This window comes from Bos javanicus, chromosome 1 (assembly GCF_032452875.1).
Source record: "Bos javanicus breed banteng chromosome 1, ARS-OSU_banteng_1.0, whole genome shotgun sequence".
NCBI lineage: Eukaryota > Metazoa > Chordata > Mammalia > Artiodactyla > Bovidae > Bos > Bos javanicus.
In genome coordinates, this window is record NC_083868.1 from 56942994 (window position 1) to 56959418 (window position 16425).

The 16425-nt window shown below is 39.9% G+C and overlaps 1 protein-coding gene across 9 annotated transcripts in view; it reads left to right on the forward strand.

The window, feature by feature from the left end:
• The window catches only part of PHLDB2 (pleckstrin homology like domain family B member 2), a 241179-nt gene that overhangs the window by 168424 nt on the left and 56330 nt on the right, over positions 1-16425 (forward strand). For all 9 annotated transcript variants that reach the window (XM_061390175.1, XM_061390250.1, XM_061390336.1 and 6 more), the window contains 3 exons: positions 4178-4561; positions 12817-12960; positions 14178-14315. In XM_061390175.1, the coding sequence (XP_061246159.1) occupies positions 4178-4561; positions 12817-12960; positions 14178-14315 (666 nt within the window). The remainder of the gene's footprint in view (positions 1-4177; positions 4562-12816; positions 12961-14177; positions 14316-16425) is intronic.

The window sequence follows — 16425 nt, forward strand, 5'->3', positions numbered from 1 at the left end:
ATTTCATTCTATTTTATGACTGGGTAATATTCCATGAACATGAGTTACCAACTCAGCAACAACAATATTCCTTTGTGTATATATATCTCACATCTTTATCCACTCATCTTTCAATGGGCATTGAGGTTGCTTCCATATCTTGGCTATTATAAATAATGCTGCAGTGAACATTGGGGTTCATGTATGTTTCTGAATTATAGTTTTCTTTGGATATATGTTTAGGAGTGGGTTTACAGGATCATATGGTAACTCCATTTTTAGTTTTTTAAGGAATTTCCATATCATCTCTATCAGATCAGATCAGATCAGTCGCTCAGTCATGTCCGACTCTTTGCGACCCCATGAATCGCAGCATGCCAGGCCTCCCTGTCCATCACCATAGTGGTTACTAAAAGGGAAATTTTAACAAAGGTTTCACTCATGATTAAGAATTGGTACTTGATTTTCTGCATAATTTATTTCTATAATATATTCACTGTCCAAGGGCTTAGGCGGCTGTTGATTACGAGAGCACTGGGTGGGTTCAAAATACTGATGAGGTTCCTGACGAGGGCTGTGAACTACAGTGGGGCAATGCCAGACACATTCAAATCTGAAAAGAAAGAAAGCTCTGTGGTCAAAAGACACAGCCCGCAACATTTTTTTAATCATTAAGTGAAAGAATGGTGCACCATTTTCTTCAGGTTTATTTGTTAAGCTCTATGGTGACTGCAGCCATGAAATTAAAAGACGCTTACTCCTTGGAAGGAAAGTTATGACCAACCTAGATAGCATATTCAAAAGCAGAGACATTACTTTGCCAACAAAGGTTCGTCTAGTCAAGGCTATGGTTTTTCCTGTGGTCATGTATGGATGTGAGAGTTGGACTGTGAAGAAGGCTGAGCCCCAAAGAATTGATGCTTTTGAACTATGGTGTTGGAGAAGACTCTTGAGAGTCCCTTGGACTGCAGGGAGATCCAACCAGTCCATTCTGAAGGAGATCAGCCCTGGGATTTCTTTGGAAGGAATGATGCTAAAGCTGAAACTCCAGTACTTTGGCCACCTGATGTGAAGAGTTGACTCATTGGAAAAGACTCTGATGCTGGGAGGGATTGGGGGCAAGAGGAGAAGGGGATGACGGAGGATGAGATGGCTGGATGGCATCACTGACTCTATGGACGTGAGTCTGAATGAACTCCGGGAGTTGGTGAGGGACAGGGAGGCCTGGCATGCTGCGATTCATGGGGTCCCAAAGAGTCGGACACGACTGAGCGACTGATCTGATCTGATCTGATCTGATGTCCCCTTCAGAGCTTCCTATGATATATGGAGATGAGGAAAGGGAAAATGGAGAGGGAAAACAGTCTAAATGTATTTTAAATAATTTGATTCAAAGGGAGCTACATTCTAAATCCTGAACACCAATGTTTTAGGTCATTTAGATATTTAGACTCTCTGTTGGTGCCTTTTCAAGAGAATGCACAGTAGGTTGCTTGTTTGGAAAGGTGGGTAGGAATTGGAGATATCAAAGAGGGTAGCTTCCTAACTCACCAGGTTGTCAGGTGAAGCGTCAAAGGAAATTGAATTTTAGGAAGAGAGCCACACATCTCAGGTTGCCCATCCCAGTTTTGGCTTGCTGTCCCAGCATAATTATTAATAGTGCTCTATTTGATTCTCAAAAGCATCCTGTGCAGAATGGCCGCCCTTGTTTCAGGTCATGCAGAGTGGAGAATATCGGTGTGATGAATGGGAAGGATGAAGAGAGCTCAGGGGAGAATTATGAGGGCGATTCTGCTCAGGGTTTTCCTTAAAAGGCTTCTCATGCTTTCCGAAATGCCTCGCAGACCTTTCTTTTGACGCACTCCTCACCATCAGTTTATTTTTCTTTGGTGCAGCTTCTGACGGGGCCAGTGCATCTTGGCGCAGTCCGGATTTCTGTTAGACTCGTGGGCAGCAGTGCTGCATGCGTGTGAGATTCAAGTCTGAACAGATTGGCTGTGAATGGGGTGATAAGAATAGAGAGAAGCACATAGCAGTAGACCAAACTTCCTGTGCACTCGCCTTGGAATACTGTTTCACCATCTGAAATAGCATTCATCTTAAGGCTGGGATCATTTATTCCCTCTGGAATTAAGCAATAGCGCTGGCAGCAAAAAAGACTATTTTGGGAAGGAGAGGTAGGAGGAATTTTGCCATGAGTACAGACTGGGCAGAAGTACCTTTCATGCTTTTGAGGACTGCACTGTTCATTAGCAACTTGATTAATAGAAATTGACAACTTTCCTATAATCCCAAACATAATGAATGTCGAGGCATACATACTGTCCTCTATGAAGAATAGCAAAGACTGTGTTTAGATGCTTTGACTTAATTCACCTACACTGCAGAAAGAGAACTTTTCCTTGGAGATTAGCCTCTAATGCAGATGCTCTTGAGAATGGGTAAATTATAACATCTTGTTCCTATCCCCTTCCTCACTTATGCCTTCCAGTTGTTTTTGCATATTCCCATGCAGACTTTGCTGGATTGTTAGAGAAGTTTAAAATAAGGCAGTGAATGCTGGGCCACTGCCACCCCCCACCAACTCCGCCCCGCATACACACGCTCCCTCCCCACAAAGCTGAGGTGGGTAGGACTTGGCAGCTGGTGGCAGCTGCAGAGATAAAATAAGCATCGGGACTCCTGGATGGACAGGGTGCAGAAGCTCCTGCGATGAGGTTGTGCAGCCGAGTGCCTTCCATGAGACTGAGGCCATGAGGACGGAGCTGCAGCTGGAGTCCAGAAGTTCAGGCAGTGAAAGGGAGGTGGGGCTTATAACAACCAGTTTAATAGTCCTTTTGATCAAGTTATTGCATTTTTGGAGTGTGGAAAGTACTTAAGAAGACAGATAAAAGTCATTTCATGCTAATTTGTCGTTTAATGGATGTATTTAATGAAAACCAGGGAATTATGTTGGCCTTTTCCTATTTGATTTTCCTATTTGATATTCTTCCACTAATAAATAGTAAACTGCCTTCAGAATTTCGTCTCTATGGATTTGCTGTAAAATATTAAAAACAATAGCCCAGGGCTACTTAACATTTTTCTCTTTTTTTACTGGTAACCAGTTTGGAAAATGTTTCTCTGTGGAAAACTTTAGAATCCTCTTTTCAATGTGGTAGATGTAATGACAAGAGATTTTTTTGCTATTTTATTTTTTTTCTTTTCACTTTGGCAATTGAGCTAATGTGAGAGAAGATGTTGAGTTTCCTTACCCCAACAGTGCTGTCTAGGTTTATGATAAGCATTTTGTAAATTATATCCCCTTGTTCACAAACATATAGTTAATTTACTTAAAGTCAAAAATCATAAATATATACTTCTTTTTCTGGGGAGCTTGGTGCAGTGTCAGTTAGTGGTACCATTATAGACATCAATGGCTGGTATATTGATTTTTTAAAACAAACTATCATTTTATAGTTCAGCTGAATGATTCAAATATTTAATGGTCTCAGAATTTGAAATATATTGTTGTCTTCCTATCTGGACCTGATATTGAATATTCTTCATCTTCCTACAACATTCTCTGTTTTAAAAAATTATTTTAATTTATTTATGTGAGAAATTTGTGGGAAAGATCTTTATATCATGACAAGACATAAAAGTTTTCAAAGTTTTAAAGCATTTCAAGAAAAAAAATAAAGAGCTAGTTATGCCTTTCAAATTAAACCTTTTTTAAAGTAGCATTTTTCTTTTGTGCATCTAAACAGTGGAATGATATTTCTATAGAAAGTTAGAGAATTAGTTTTAAGTGCAAATATAATACTAAGGCTACAATGATGAAAGAGCTATTGTTGAAGGTAGATAGTAGAGGGAGGCAAGGGGGTGAAGATTTCAAAAAGGAGATTAAAAAAAATTTTTTTTAAAGTGTTTGGAGAATTGACAAATCAAAAAAGGTCTCACTAAGTGCTAGTATGTGCTAGAATCAGCACTGGGATATACAAATAAAGAATTGAGTTTGGGAGGAACATCAGGCATTGTTGTTAAACCAGGTTTCATCTGGATTTTATAAATGGATTCATCAATGATAAAAAATATCACCAGCCAAGTGTCTGTGGGACTATGTGTGGGATGAATTTACCAGTGGTCCCAGCCTCTTCTCTATGTGGAGTTGCTCCCTGCTCACAAACTCACCGACCTTCTGTCCTCTGTGTTCTAGGAGAGACAGCGTCTGGAGACCATCCTCAGCCTCTGTGCTGAGTACACAAAGCCTGACAGTCATGTGTCCCCCGGCACCACCGTGGCAGATGTGCAGAAAATCAATAAAGAGCTGGAGAAACTGCAGCTCTCCGATGAGGAGTCTGTGTTTGAAGAAGCCCTGGTGAGCCCGGACACCAGGTACAGGTGCCACCAGAAAAGCGCTCTCCACGACGCGGACCTGGCAGGCTTTGGGAGCCTCAGTCAGAGCAGTGCCAGCTTCCTCCCGCCATGGGGCGCCAGGAATGATGAACTTCTCGGGGACCTCGCCAGGACTCCCCCGCCGCCCTCCTCTGCCTTTCTGAAAGCTTCCGGCGAGTCTGCTTACCTAAGTATCCTACCAAAGGTAAAGCCGGCCACACACAGAGATTAGATACAGGGCCCGGACCGTGCATCTGCCCTGGCCTAGACATTAGGGGTCTTACTGCTTGTTTTCCAGAATGTTTGCAGTGAAGCAGCTACTCTGGTGGCTCAGACAGTAAAGAATCTAGCTGCAATGCAGGAGAACCAGGTTCAGTTCCTGGATGGGGGAAGATCCGGTGGAGGAGGAAATGGCAGTCCACGCCAGTATTCTTGCCTGGGAAATTACATGGTCAGAGGAACCTGGTGGGCTACAGTCCATAGGGGTCGCAAAGAGTCAGACACGACTGAGCGACTAACACTAATGCTAACTAAACAAGGTGCAGCAAATTCTAGTGTTTCCTATAAAGTAACACATTTAGACTCTAGAAAATGTAGCAGTACAGAAAGAGAAAGAGAAACAGTTTGACTTTTCCATATCGCCTCTGGTTGCATACCTGAGAGATAAACACAGAGGGTCTTCCATACCTTCCCAATATTTCTGTGAACATGTGGCAATATAAGCATATTGAATTTATATATATAATATATATATTATATATATAAACATATACACAAGTATAGTGTTCTGCATGATGTTTTTCTCCTATTGAATGTCTTGAGCATCTTTGAATATTATTATAGACCGTTCTACCTCATTCTTACTGATGGTCAACTAGTATTTTATTGTTTGGAAATACTGTTTAAATTGTTACCAATATTTTACTAATAAAATCCATATGCAGCAAATATTCTGGAATATATATATTAGCACAAATTGTGCAAATGTGTCTGTGGAGTTGGTAGGTCAAAGAGGTTGTGTATTATTCATTTTAAACAATATTTCCAACTTATAATCTCAAAGACTGTGTGTATTTCCAGGTGACTCTTGAGAAGAGTTTATCCCTGCACCTTGTTATTTATACACTTGCCAAAGTATGTATCATCAGAATTTTCAATTTGCTAAGTTAATTATGTTTTAATTTTCTTGCCAGTTTAACTAGCAAGAATACTGGAGTGGGTAGCCATTCCCTTCTCCAGAGGATCTTCCGAACCCAGGGCTTGAACCAGGGTCTCCTGCATTGTAGGCAGATTCTTTACTGTCTGAGCCACCAGGGAAGTCCCCTCCTCACTGGATCTGTATTGATCTGTATCAATAAATCTGTTTCTGTTTTGTTATGTTTATTTTTTTTAGGTTCCACATACAAGTGCTAATATGCAGTATTTGTCTTTCTCTGGCTGACTTATTTCACTAAGCATAATATCCTCCAGGTCCATCCATGTTGTTGCAAACAGGAAATTTTCATTCTTTTTATGAATATTTCATTGTCCATATTTACCACATCCTCTTTAACCATTCATTTGTTACACTTAGGTTGCTTTCATTTCTTGGCTATTATAAATAGTGTTGCTATAAACATTGAGGTGCATATATCTTTTCAAATTACTGTTTTTTTTGTTTTCTTCAGATATATACCCAGGATTGGGACTTGCTGGATCATATGGTGGTTCTGTTTTTAGTTTTCTTGAGAAAGCTGCATGCTGTTTTCCATAGTGGTTTGCCAGTTTGCATTCCCACCAGTAGCGTGCTAAGGTTCCCTTTGCTCCACACCCTCACCGACATATGTTATCTGTGAACTTCTTGAGGATAGCCGTTCTGACAGGTGTGAGGTGATCTCACTGTGCTTATGACTTGCATTATTCTGATGATTGGCAATGTTGAGCATCTTTTCATGTGCCTCTTGGCCATCTGTATGTCTTCTTCAGAAAACTGTCTATTCAGGTCTTCTGCCCTTTTTAAAGCAGTTGTTTTTCTGATATTGAATTATATGAGCTGTATATTTTGAATATTAACTCTTTATTGGTCGTATCATTTGCAAATATTTTCTCCCATTCAGCAGGTTGTCTCTTCATTTTGGTGATGGTTTCCTTTGCTGCGAAAAAAAACTTTTAAGTTTAATTAAGTCCTGTTTTTTTAGGGGGAGGGGGTTCCCTTGTACGTGACTCTATTTTCCTCTTGCTGCCTTTAAAATTCTCTTTTTAATCTCTAGCTTTTGCCATTTTAATTATGATATGTCTCAAAGTGGGTCTCTTTGAGTTCATCTTCTCTGAAACTACCTGTGCTTCCTGTACTAGAAATCTGTTTCCTTCTTCAGCTTTAGGAGCTTTCAGCTATAATTTCATCAAATACATTTTCTACCCCTTTCTCTTTTCATCTTCTGGGACCCCTGTAATGTGAATGTTAGAACACTTGATATTGTCTCAGAAGTCCCTTGGTTGGTTTTTCTTGTTGCTATTTATGATTGGATGATTGCATTATTCTCTCTTCAGGATTTCTCATGTGTTCTTCTGTATCACCCAATCTGCTATTAATTCCTTCGAGTATATTCTTCATTTCAGTTGTTGTATTCTGGAGCTCCGTTTTTTAAAATATGTTTTAGTTCCTTGTTAAAATTCTTATTCTTTGTGTCTTTTTTTTTTTAACCCAATTCAGTTGACATTCTTATTACTAATACTTTGAACCCTTTTATCTGGTAAATTTTTATCTCTGTTTCATTAGGATTTTCTTCAGGTCTTTCTTCCCCCTTGTTCTTTCATTTGAAACATTTTCCTTTGTATTCCCATTATGTTTAACTTTATGAAATTTGTTGAAATATTTACCTATCCTGATATTGAATGGGGTATCCTTGTGTGTGAGTGCCCCTATGCGGTCTGCAAGTGCCCAGTGGCTTTGGTGGGAAAAGCTGGATCTGAAGTGAGCAAAGATCCCATCTTCTCCTGGGGTGTGCTGGCAGCTGTTATCTTGGTGAGAGGTAGGGCTGGAGATGGAGGGGCTAGAGCCACAGCCAGGGGAAAGCTGGCTTCTCCCATGTTCAGTGGCTGTCACTTCCCTGTCTGGGTGTCAGCAGAGCTCAAGGTGCTGGACCAGAAGCCCTGAGGGTCGAGTCCAGGCGGGTTCCTTTTCTTCTAAATGTGCACTCCCTCCCCCGAATACAGCACCTCTGTCCTGGTGGGGAGCTGTCCTCAGGAGCAAGAGAAGCTAGATCAGGCACTTGTTGCAGACAGGAGCAGTTGTGGGAAACCAGCCAGACTCTTCACACTGTTTTCAGTCTGCTTCCTCCCCCTTGTTCCCTAGAGCAGGCAGACGTGTGCACCTGCTCTTCGTGAGCAGAGTCTCCGCTTCTTAAGCCTCTCCTGTAAGTCCCACAGTTTTCAAACCAGCTAAGGGAACTTGTCTTCCCTGGGTTGGACCCTACGGCTGGTGTGCCCTAACTTCACAGGGGGCATCTCTGAGCCCATCATATCCCCCCTCCTCCTCTGTGTCCTGCTTGGGGCATGGGTCCTGCTTGCTTTCATCTCCTCTTTTCATGCCTGATTCCATGTGGATCTTTACAGCCTTGCTTGTAGCAGAGCCTTTCCTCCAGACTCCTGTTTGTGTCCAGCTAAAGCTGGATACATCTAGATGTATCCTTGATGTGTTTGTCGGGATGGTGAGCTCGGCGTCCTCCTACTCTACCATCTTGATCTCCCTTGTCTTCCTTGTCACTGATTTTTTTTAAAAATGCTTTGTCTCAGTACTAGGAGCTATTGTGGTGATAAGGACATTAGTCTTTTATCATGAGTTGTCTTCCTCTTGACATTATTAATGACTGTTTCAGATATATTGGACATTTATCAGTTCAGTTCAGTCGCTCAGTTGTGTCTGACTCTTTGCAACCCCATGGACTGCAACATGCCAGGCTCCCCTGTAAACTCCCGGAACTTGTTCAAAAACTCATGTCCATTGAGTTGGTGATGCCATCCAACCATCTCATCCTTTGTCAGCCCCTTCTCCTGAAAAGGTTGTGTAAAGAGTTTCTATTTGTCCTCTTTGCTTTCCTAGAATATCTCCTATTATTTACATCTTGCCTAAGTATGATGGTGGGCTTCCCTGGCGGCTCAGATGATAAAGAATCTGCCTGCAATGCAGGAGACCCAGGTTCCACCCCTGGATCAGGAAGATGCCCTGGAGAAGGAAACGGCAACCCACTCCAGTATTCTTGCCTGGAGAATCCCATGGACAGAGGAACCATGGACAGAGGAACCCTACAGTCCATGGGGTCGCAAAGAGCCGGACACGACTGAGCGAGTAACACATATAAGTATGGTACATTCATCAAGATTTATGAACCAATTTTGATATACAATATTGACTAAAGACTGCAGTTTACATTAAGGAGATCTTCTCATATTGTATGCTTCCCTGATAACTCAGATGGTAAAGAATCCACCTGCAATTCAGGAGACTTGGGTTCAATCCCTAGGTCAGAAAGATCTCCTGGAGAAGGAAAGGGCTACCCATTCCAGTATTTTTGCCTGGAGAATATTATGGACAGAAGAGCCTGGCGGACTGCAGTTCATGGGGTTGCAAAGAGTCAGACATGACTGAGCGACTAAGCATACACATACTTCATAGTGTATGGTTTTGTTGGTTTTGACAAGTGCAATGTGTAGTATGTCCATCGTTGCTATCTCATACATAATAATGTCATCACCCTAAGAATCTCCTGGATTCAACCTATTCATTTCTCTTCCCTGCTCTCGTGAAACCTTGTGAGCCATCATTCTTTTTATTGTCTCTATAGTTTTGCCTTTCCCGGTGCAACAAAACTTTTTGAATGTTTCTAGTCAGAAATATACCTACCTATAGAGTTCGCCCGTGTATTCATCAGGACTCTGGAGTGTTCAACCCTTGTTTCTTCTAATGACTAGAAGAGTAATTCTCAAAGGAGAGGAATTCTGAATAGGACTTCTGTCTCTCCTGCTAGAAAGTTGCAGTGGTTAGAAACTAGGATGGGGGGTAGAAATAAAAAATTGTTGGTGTTCAGGCAAAGTAAATGACCCATCATTTGAACATCTGAGCTGTTGTCATCAGACATGGGAGACAGATGTTTCTCATTGCCCCAGTATGCTTCTGGGAAATAGGAGGACTTTGAAGCTTGGAACATCTTCCTTACAGCACACAGCGGAACCCTGTGTCTCCTTTAGAGACAGGAACCATCAAGGGAACCTCTGGGTATCACACAGCAGCTTTGGCAGAGTGCAGCTGAGAGGCAATGGGTTCCAGGGAATGGGTTTTTCATTTTTGATTCTCTGAAGACAGACATATGTTACCTTGAGACAGGAGACAGAAGAATCTTTAAAAAAACTCCTGTTTTTTTTTTAAATGGTCTTCCTTTTTGAGTGTTTTTGGATTATTTACTTAACACAGTACAGTGTTTGTTATTATCGATCTGAGGAATGGAGAAGAATGTGAAAAACACAAAGATTTTAATGATATTTAGAAAGCCTGAAATTCACCATTTTGACTTTGCTTTTATCTAACACTTAAAGATGCAGATGACCTTGGAAACATGCTCTTTTTAATTGGCTTTATGAATCTGTCTACCACCACCTGAGGTGAAAGCTGAAAACAACTCACTCTTTTTTTTTCCTTGCAGTTTTATTGATATATAATTGACATACAGCACTATATAAATTTAAAGGGTACAGCCTAATGACTTGACTTACATGTTTTGCAAAATGATGGCTGCAGTACATTTAGTTAATTCCATCTCCTTGTGTATTTGCCAAAAAAATATTTTTTCTCTTGTGGTGAAAACTTTTCTACTGTTTTTGAGTAATCATGTAATCATTCTGTCTACAGTGGAAACCTTTCACACTTGCAACACTCTCTGATCTCAAGAGGTTTCTAAGTTAATCTATCTGATTTTTTTTATGGTAATGTATAAGGTTCCACTGAGAGTGAAGTGTTTTAATAAAATCATATATTGTGCATCCCCAGATGTGCTGTTTTTGAGTTAATTCCATCCACATGCACACAGAAAGGGGAGATAGGAGTAGGAATAAGACAATTTCCATTTACCGTACCTGCCCCTCCTTTTTTGCGTATTTTTTCTTAGAAACCTGTTGAGATCAGAGATCTGCACACACACACACACAAGGAAGGGTAGATGCAAATTGTCTTGTCCCTACTGTCTCTCCTTTCTGTGTGTGCAGATGGAGTTAACACAAAAACAATATATCTGGGTATGCACAATATGTGTGCTTTTATTAAAACATCACTCTCAGTGGAACCCTGTACATTACTATAAAAAAATAAGATAGATTAAAATTCCACTTTTTTCTGTCACCACAAACTAAAGCTGTTTAGTGGCTACCACACCCTTGGTACTCTTTTGTTTTTTATTTGGATATAAATGAGAGTCCAATATCCTCATCCCTTTCTATTACAAACCAGAGTTTTAGAATGCCCCTTGAAGATTTTCCTTTTTATAAATAACAGTAGCAAAAGTCAATACCTAGATAACTTTCACTGCTACAAACAGACTATCAAGTTGTCTTTTATTAGACCTATTGTGATAAATTTTCTAGAAATGTTGAGTTATACAGATACTTATAAGTGCCACTGTTACCTATCAATATAGTTTTGCAGATTGTTCAGTTTTTCTTTTCTTTTGATGCTTTGCTTCCACCAGTGAAAGATATTTTTAAATCATGTTGGAAGTTGAAACCTAATATGAAATGTTGACCCAACAGGATACTGGCCTTCTTGAGGCTTTCCTGCTAGGATTACTCCTCGATGATTTAGGAATGCCATTCACTATTGCAGGCATTCCTCATGCCCTAAAACTGGCCACCCAAGCCTTAGGACAATGAGATTAATTGTCTGTGAAGAAAGCTCACAGGTTGTTTTATTAGTTGATGAGATACTGGATTTAAGATGACAGTTTAAAATCTAAATATCAGCAAACAAATAAACAGAGGGCTTGAAAGGCCTTCTAATCTTTGCTCTAGTCAACCTGAGATGTGTAACTTCTCAATGGTTAAATTTTGAGAAGCAGTAAAGTAGGGTTAAGAATAAAGAATGGTAATAAAGAATAAAGAAACGGACATGATGCCTGTCTTCTTACAGTAATTTTTAGGATTGTTAAGTACGTTAAATGAATTTAGAGACACAAAATGTTAGTGGTTTCTTTGGTTAATTTGAATGTTATTTTCGGTGGTTAATGAGTAATCTTCAGCAATTTATGTATTATAACTTGGCTGCTGTTTCCAATTTGCAATTGTGAAATTATATAATCATTGACTTACTGGTGCAAAGAAATTGCTTCTTTTTCAAAGAGAGATAAAATTAAATAAATAATGCCTCTATTGGCATCCCTTGCCTTATAGAAAGACTGGTCTCCACCAGGGGATATACAAAATAACTAACTTGAAATTCTTGAAAAAAGAAGCTATTTTCAATTTATTGTATCTCTTCTTAAAATAATTGGCAGTCACATTTTGGTTGTGTGTATGATCTAAATATTCCTTTCTTTTCTGGGCATTTGTTATAACTCTGTTCAGAGGTGTAAGTATGCCTTATCTCACTTAATTTATTTGCTAACTTTCTCATTCCTTGTGAAGGATGTCAGTTTTTCCATGACATAATTTTATGAATAATGGCCAATATCCTATTTCATGTCACAAAACCTCAGTGGCCCAGTTAGTGTCTTCATCAGTACATAGGTAAGTAGTAAATAATAAGTAGTATGCTAATGTAAAAACGGAAACATGAAGTAACTTGGTATTAATTGTGTAATTTTAAATCATTTTGAGGGTTGCCAAAGTAATAACGTAATACTGTCCTACTTACTAACTTTATGGAACATATCAGTGAGGTGGGGCCAAATACCATGTCCCCATTTACCATCTTGTATTGGAAAGAATATCAATAAGGATTGCTCATTTGCAGATAGCCCTAGCAGTGGGACCCAGCAGAAATTCTGCAGACTTGTAGGAAGTGTATTCCCTTGGAGACAGGAGAGAACATGGAGCTTGTAATGAAGGTAGCAGAGTGCCCAAGAGACATTCCTGAGGAAGATGTCAGAAGTCTCCTCTAGATCCTAGTTCTCTGCACTCCAAACTTTATCTGTAACCTGAGAGAAGTCACTACAATCTCTGTGGACTACAGCTTCCTCATCTATATTACCTCTTAGTTATTTTGGTATTAAAAGGACATGAATTTGTTCACTGAATCTGATTTGTAGAAGCTTACCTGAAACGCTATCTACTGGGGTTCTCTGGGACCATGCAGAGTTCCAAGTAAACAGTCACAGGGATGCTTTTCGAGTTCAAATAGACACAGACTGTGAAATGCTAGACTTGTGACTGCTTTATTAACTGGGAAATTCTGGCACTGAAGTGTGACTAGCCCTTTTATGTGTTGATTAATCACAGACCCCAGAGGGTATAAGTGAAGAACAAAGGATTCAGGAGTTGACTGCGATGGAAGAGACCCGGATAGCAATTCTGAACAACCTTGAGGAACTTGAACAAAAAATCAAAGATATAAATGACCAGATGGAGGAATCTTCCAGAGAGGTACAAACCACGAGTTCACTTATTACCCTCTCCCAGTTTTCTTTCTTTCCTTTAGCTTAAATATAGCAATACCTCTTTGGGCACAGGCCTTGGGTAGGCCAGAATACATAGAGGTCAACATGAGCAAATATTCATGGAATGGGTACATATGTGGGGTATATATAATTGCCTTTTTAAAATGTTTCTTCTTTCTGTATTTTTATTCATTCAATGAGATAAACAGAGGAAGCCATTTTTAATATATGTTATTTAACTGACTTTGTCTTAACTGGTATATGCTTTCTGACCTGCTTCAAGATCTATCAGCTGAGGTACCATATATTTAGACGTTTAAGCTCAAATCCAACAAACGTTTTTGTAAGCATGTTAAGTATGAGTTGAGTATCATCTTGGCACTATGGAGGGATTTACATGTGAATCAATCATAGACCTTACTTTCCGGAGGTTTGCAAACCTCTAAAGGAGACAGACATATACAGTATGCTGCTGCTGCTGCTGCTAAGTCGCTTCAGTCGTGTCCGACTCTGTGCGACCCCATAGACGGCAGCCCACCAGGCTCCCCCGCCCCTGGGATTCTCCAGGCAAGAACACTGGAGTGGGTTGCCATTTCCTTCTCCACATATACAGTATAACTACAGTTAAAGAAAAGGGTGATTTTTTCATACCTCCATGGAGTGAGAAGGAGGCGCTCATTCTGCCCAAGACGTATCTTCATGTCTGTTCTCACAGCTGATGCAGACAGCCCATGTGTAGAAGGGAATGCTCATCTGTCATGTACAGACCCTGGAAGCCCCTCCTGCTGGCATTGTTGGAAATGCAGTGCTTGCTTGATGGACTGAGTGTAGTTTTCACTTTCTGTGCTCTAGGGACAAGCAGAGATAGTGACTGCTCTCAAGATGGTTCACACTTGAGCCTGAATCTAAGCAAATAGGCAAAATTACCTTAAGAAGTAAGCGAAAAGGAGGGGAGGGTATCATAGAAAAATTAAATTAAAAGATAGCCAGTGTTCTTAGCAAGTATATTCTGGCCTCCCTACTTTCTCACATAAGAATGCTGAGTCTCGCATGGACTCTCTGGAGTGTTTACTGGGCTCCATAATCTGACTGATAACAGTAGTACTTTTTGCCATTTGTACCTGTTAAAAATACACCTTTAAAGAAGGCAGCTGGAAATTTCCCTGAAGGTGAAACATGTCTGACCTTTGTTTGTGTCTTCAGCTGGATATGGAATGTGCTCTCTTGGATGGAGAACAAAAATCGGAAACAACTGAACTTATGAAAGAGAAGGAGATTTTGGATCATCTAAACCGGAAAATCACAGAACTGGAAAAGAACATTGTTGGTGAAAAGACCAAGGTAAAAAGAAAATTATATTTGATACAAATTTTTCGGGCAAAATGGTGGTCCCATTGATTAAATTTAAATGTTGTATAAATTGTGGTTTTGGATTTGTATGTCCTGTTCCAGGAGACAGTGATACTAGAAAAAAGTCTTCAGATGAGGTAAGTCGTTGCAGACTAAGAACTATCAGGTTCTTAGTCAGAGCAGCTGATGCTGAGATAGTAGAACCTGCTTAATTTTTGAGCTGATATTTGTGGCAGTTTATCCCTCGTGAGATGAGTGAATTGCTTTTTTCCATTAGCCTTTCTGCTCTTCTGATTCCACTTTTTTTAAAAGAATCATTTTAGTACTTTGGAACTTCTTTACTACTGGTGCCCTGAAAGGATGGCTTAAGCATTTTCAAATATGGTTGCCTCATTTCTTTTCATTTTTCTGTGTATTAAAAAGGTGAATGGGAACCGTTCATCTCATCTGTCTTGCCTTGCCATTGGCTTCAATGCGAGTGCACCGCTCTTAGAAAAATACATTGGGGTTTTCAGGGGATCCTCACACACTGCCAAGTGAAAACTATGAAATACAGTTGACACTTTTGGAGAAAGTTTTACTTACACGTTTTAGGCCATAGCCTAAATGTTAGCTGATCCCTCCTAGGGAATATGAAGAATTACTTGGAATTTTTAGAATTCAAGGTAGTAGTTGGGTTTTTGGTTTTTGTTGTTGTTGTTGTTGTTTGTTTATTTCTTCTGGAAAATACTTCATTTACTGTCATCCTAAATTCTAAGTCAGCTACAGCTAAACTCAGCCTAAATTAAAAATTAAAATTACAATTTGAAAACAAAAACAAATGAGCTTACATTCTTTCTTGATCATCGAGTTCTCCTCTAAACTGAGAAAAAGAAAAATAATTTCAGTTTGAGTAAATTGCACTGGTAATATGTGGAGAGGATTTCTGCTGCATGTGGCTTCCTTTTTAGGCTTCTCTTTGTTTGAAACCTATAAATAATGGCATTTGATCTTGGTGCCAGAGGGTGAGCTCAAAAAGATATTGTCAGAAATTAAAATCAGATTAAAAGCTACATATCAATTTCTTGGTTGCCTGCTTGTCAAGATTCAACTGCACATCTTTTTCATGGTAAAGTTTATGTATGTGCCTTTGGGCTCCAGACTTTGAAACAGTAAAGAATCCACTTGAGTAGTGGACATATTTTTCTTTAAAAGCTCAAAACCATATGAAATCATTGATCGTCTAGTTCTGCCGCACAGGAATATTATGGTTTCCAAAGATTCTGCACTGATACAGCAAGGAACTTTTGTTGGAGGCATCAGGTGTCTTTGTTTTGGTGCTTACTAGTATTTTACTGTTTATGTCAAACTGGAAAGCTTGTGGGGCATAGGAATGGGGTATCAGATTCTCTGTGAACTTGTCTGCCTTCCCCGTCCGTGTAGTTGTTTGTCTTTGTGTAACCCACATATGACACAGCCTATAAATTCCATACACAAAAGTGAAGTAAGTTGAGTGAGTGCTAAATCTCACTTTTCAGGGCCAGTTGTGTGATATTCTCCAGACTAAGGTGGAGATGGAACTCTAGTAACATGGGTGGAAACAAACAAAGAGGAGGCTACTTACATATTGTTCTTTATTGTATCCTTCCTATTATTATTTTGAAGAGAGGGGACAGTGGGGGCTTGAAGTATAGAACCAGCTCACACAGCTGTTAGGGGATTAGTTGGTCTCGGAAGGTGGGATTATTGTCTGTCATCACATGGTATGAAAAATGACAGAAACTGGCTTTGGGTGAGAGATTCCAGAGGAGAACGAGGGAAGTGAAAGCAGACTGGCCTAGATGATGTTACTGCATATTCTTGACAACCAAACTCACATAGAGACTGAATACCTCTTGGCAGCACCACTGTTTCTCAAATAAAGTTACTCTACTGTTTTATGGCATGGCTATTTCATACCTTCCCTCTGTTCAAACTTCTAGTCCAATTTCCTCCCCTTGGCTCTGAGATGATCTCACCACCTACTTCACTTAGAAATGAGAGCATTTCATCCTCACAAAGAAAGGCTCGTGTGTGTGCGTGCTAAGTTGCTTCAGTCACGTCTGACTGTTTGTGACCCCGC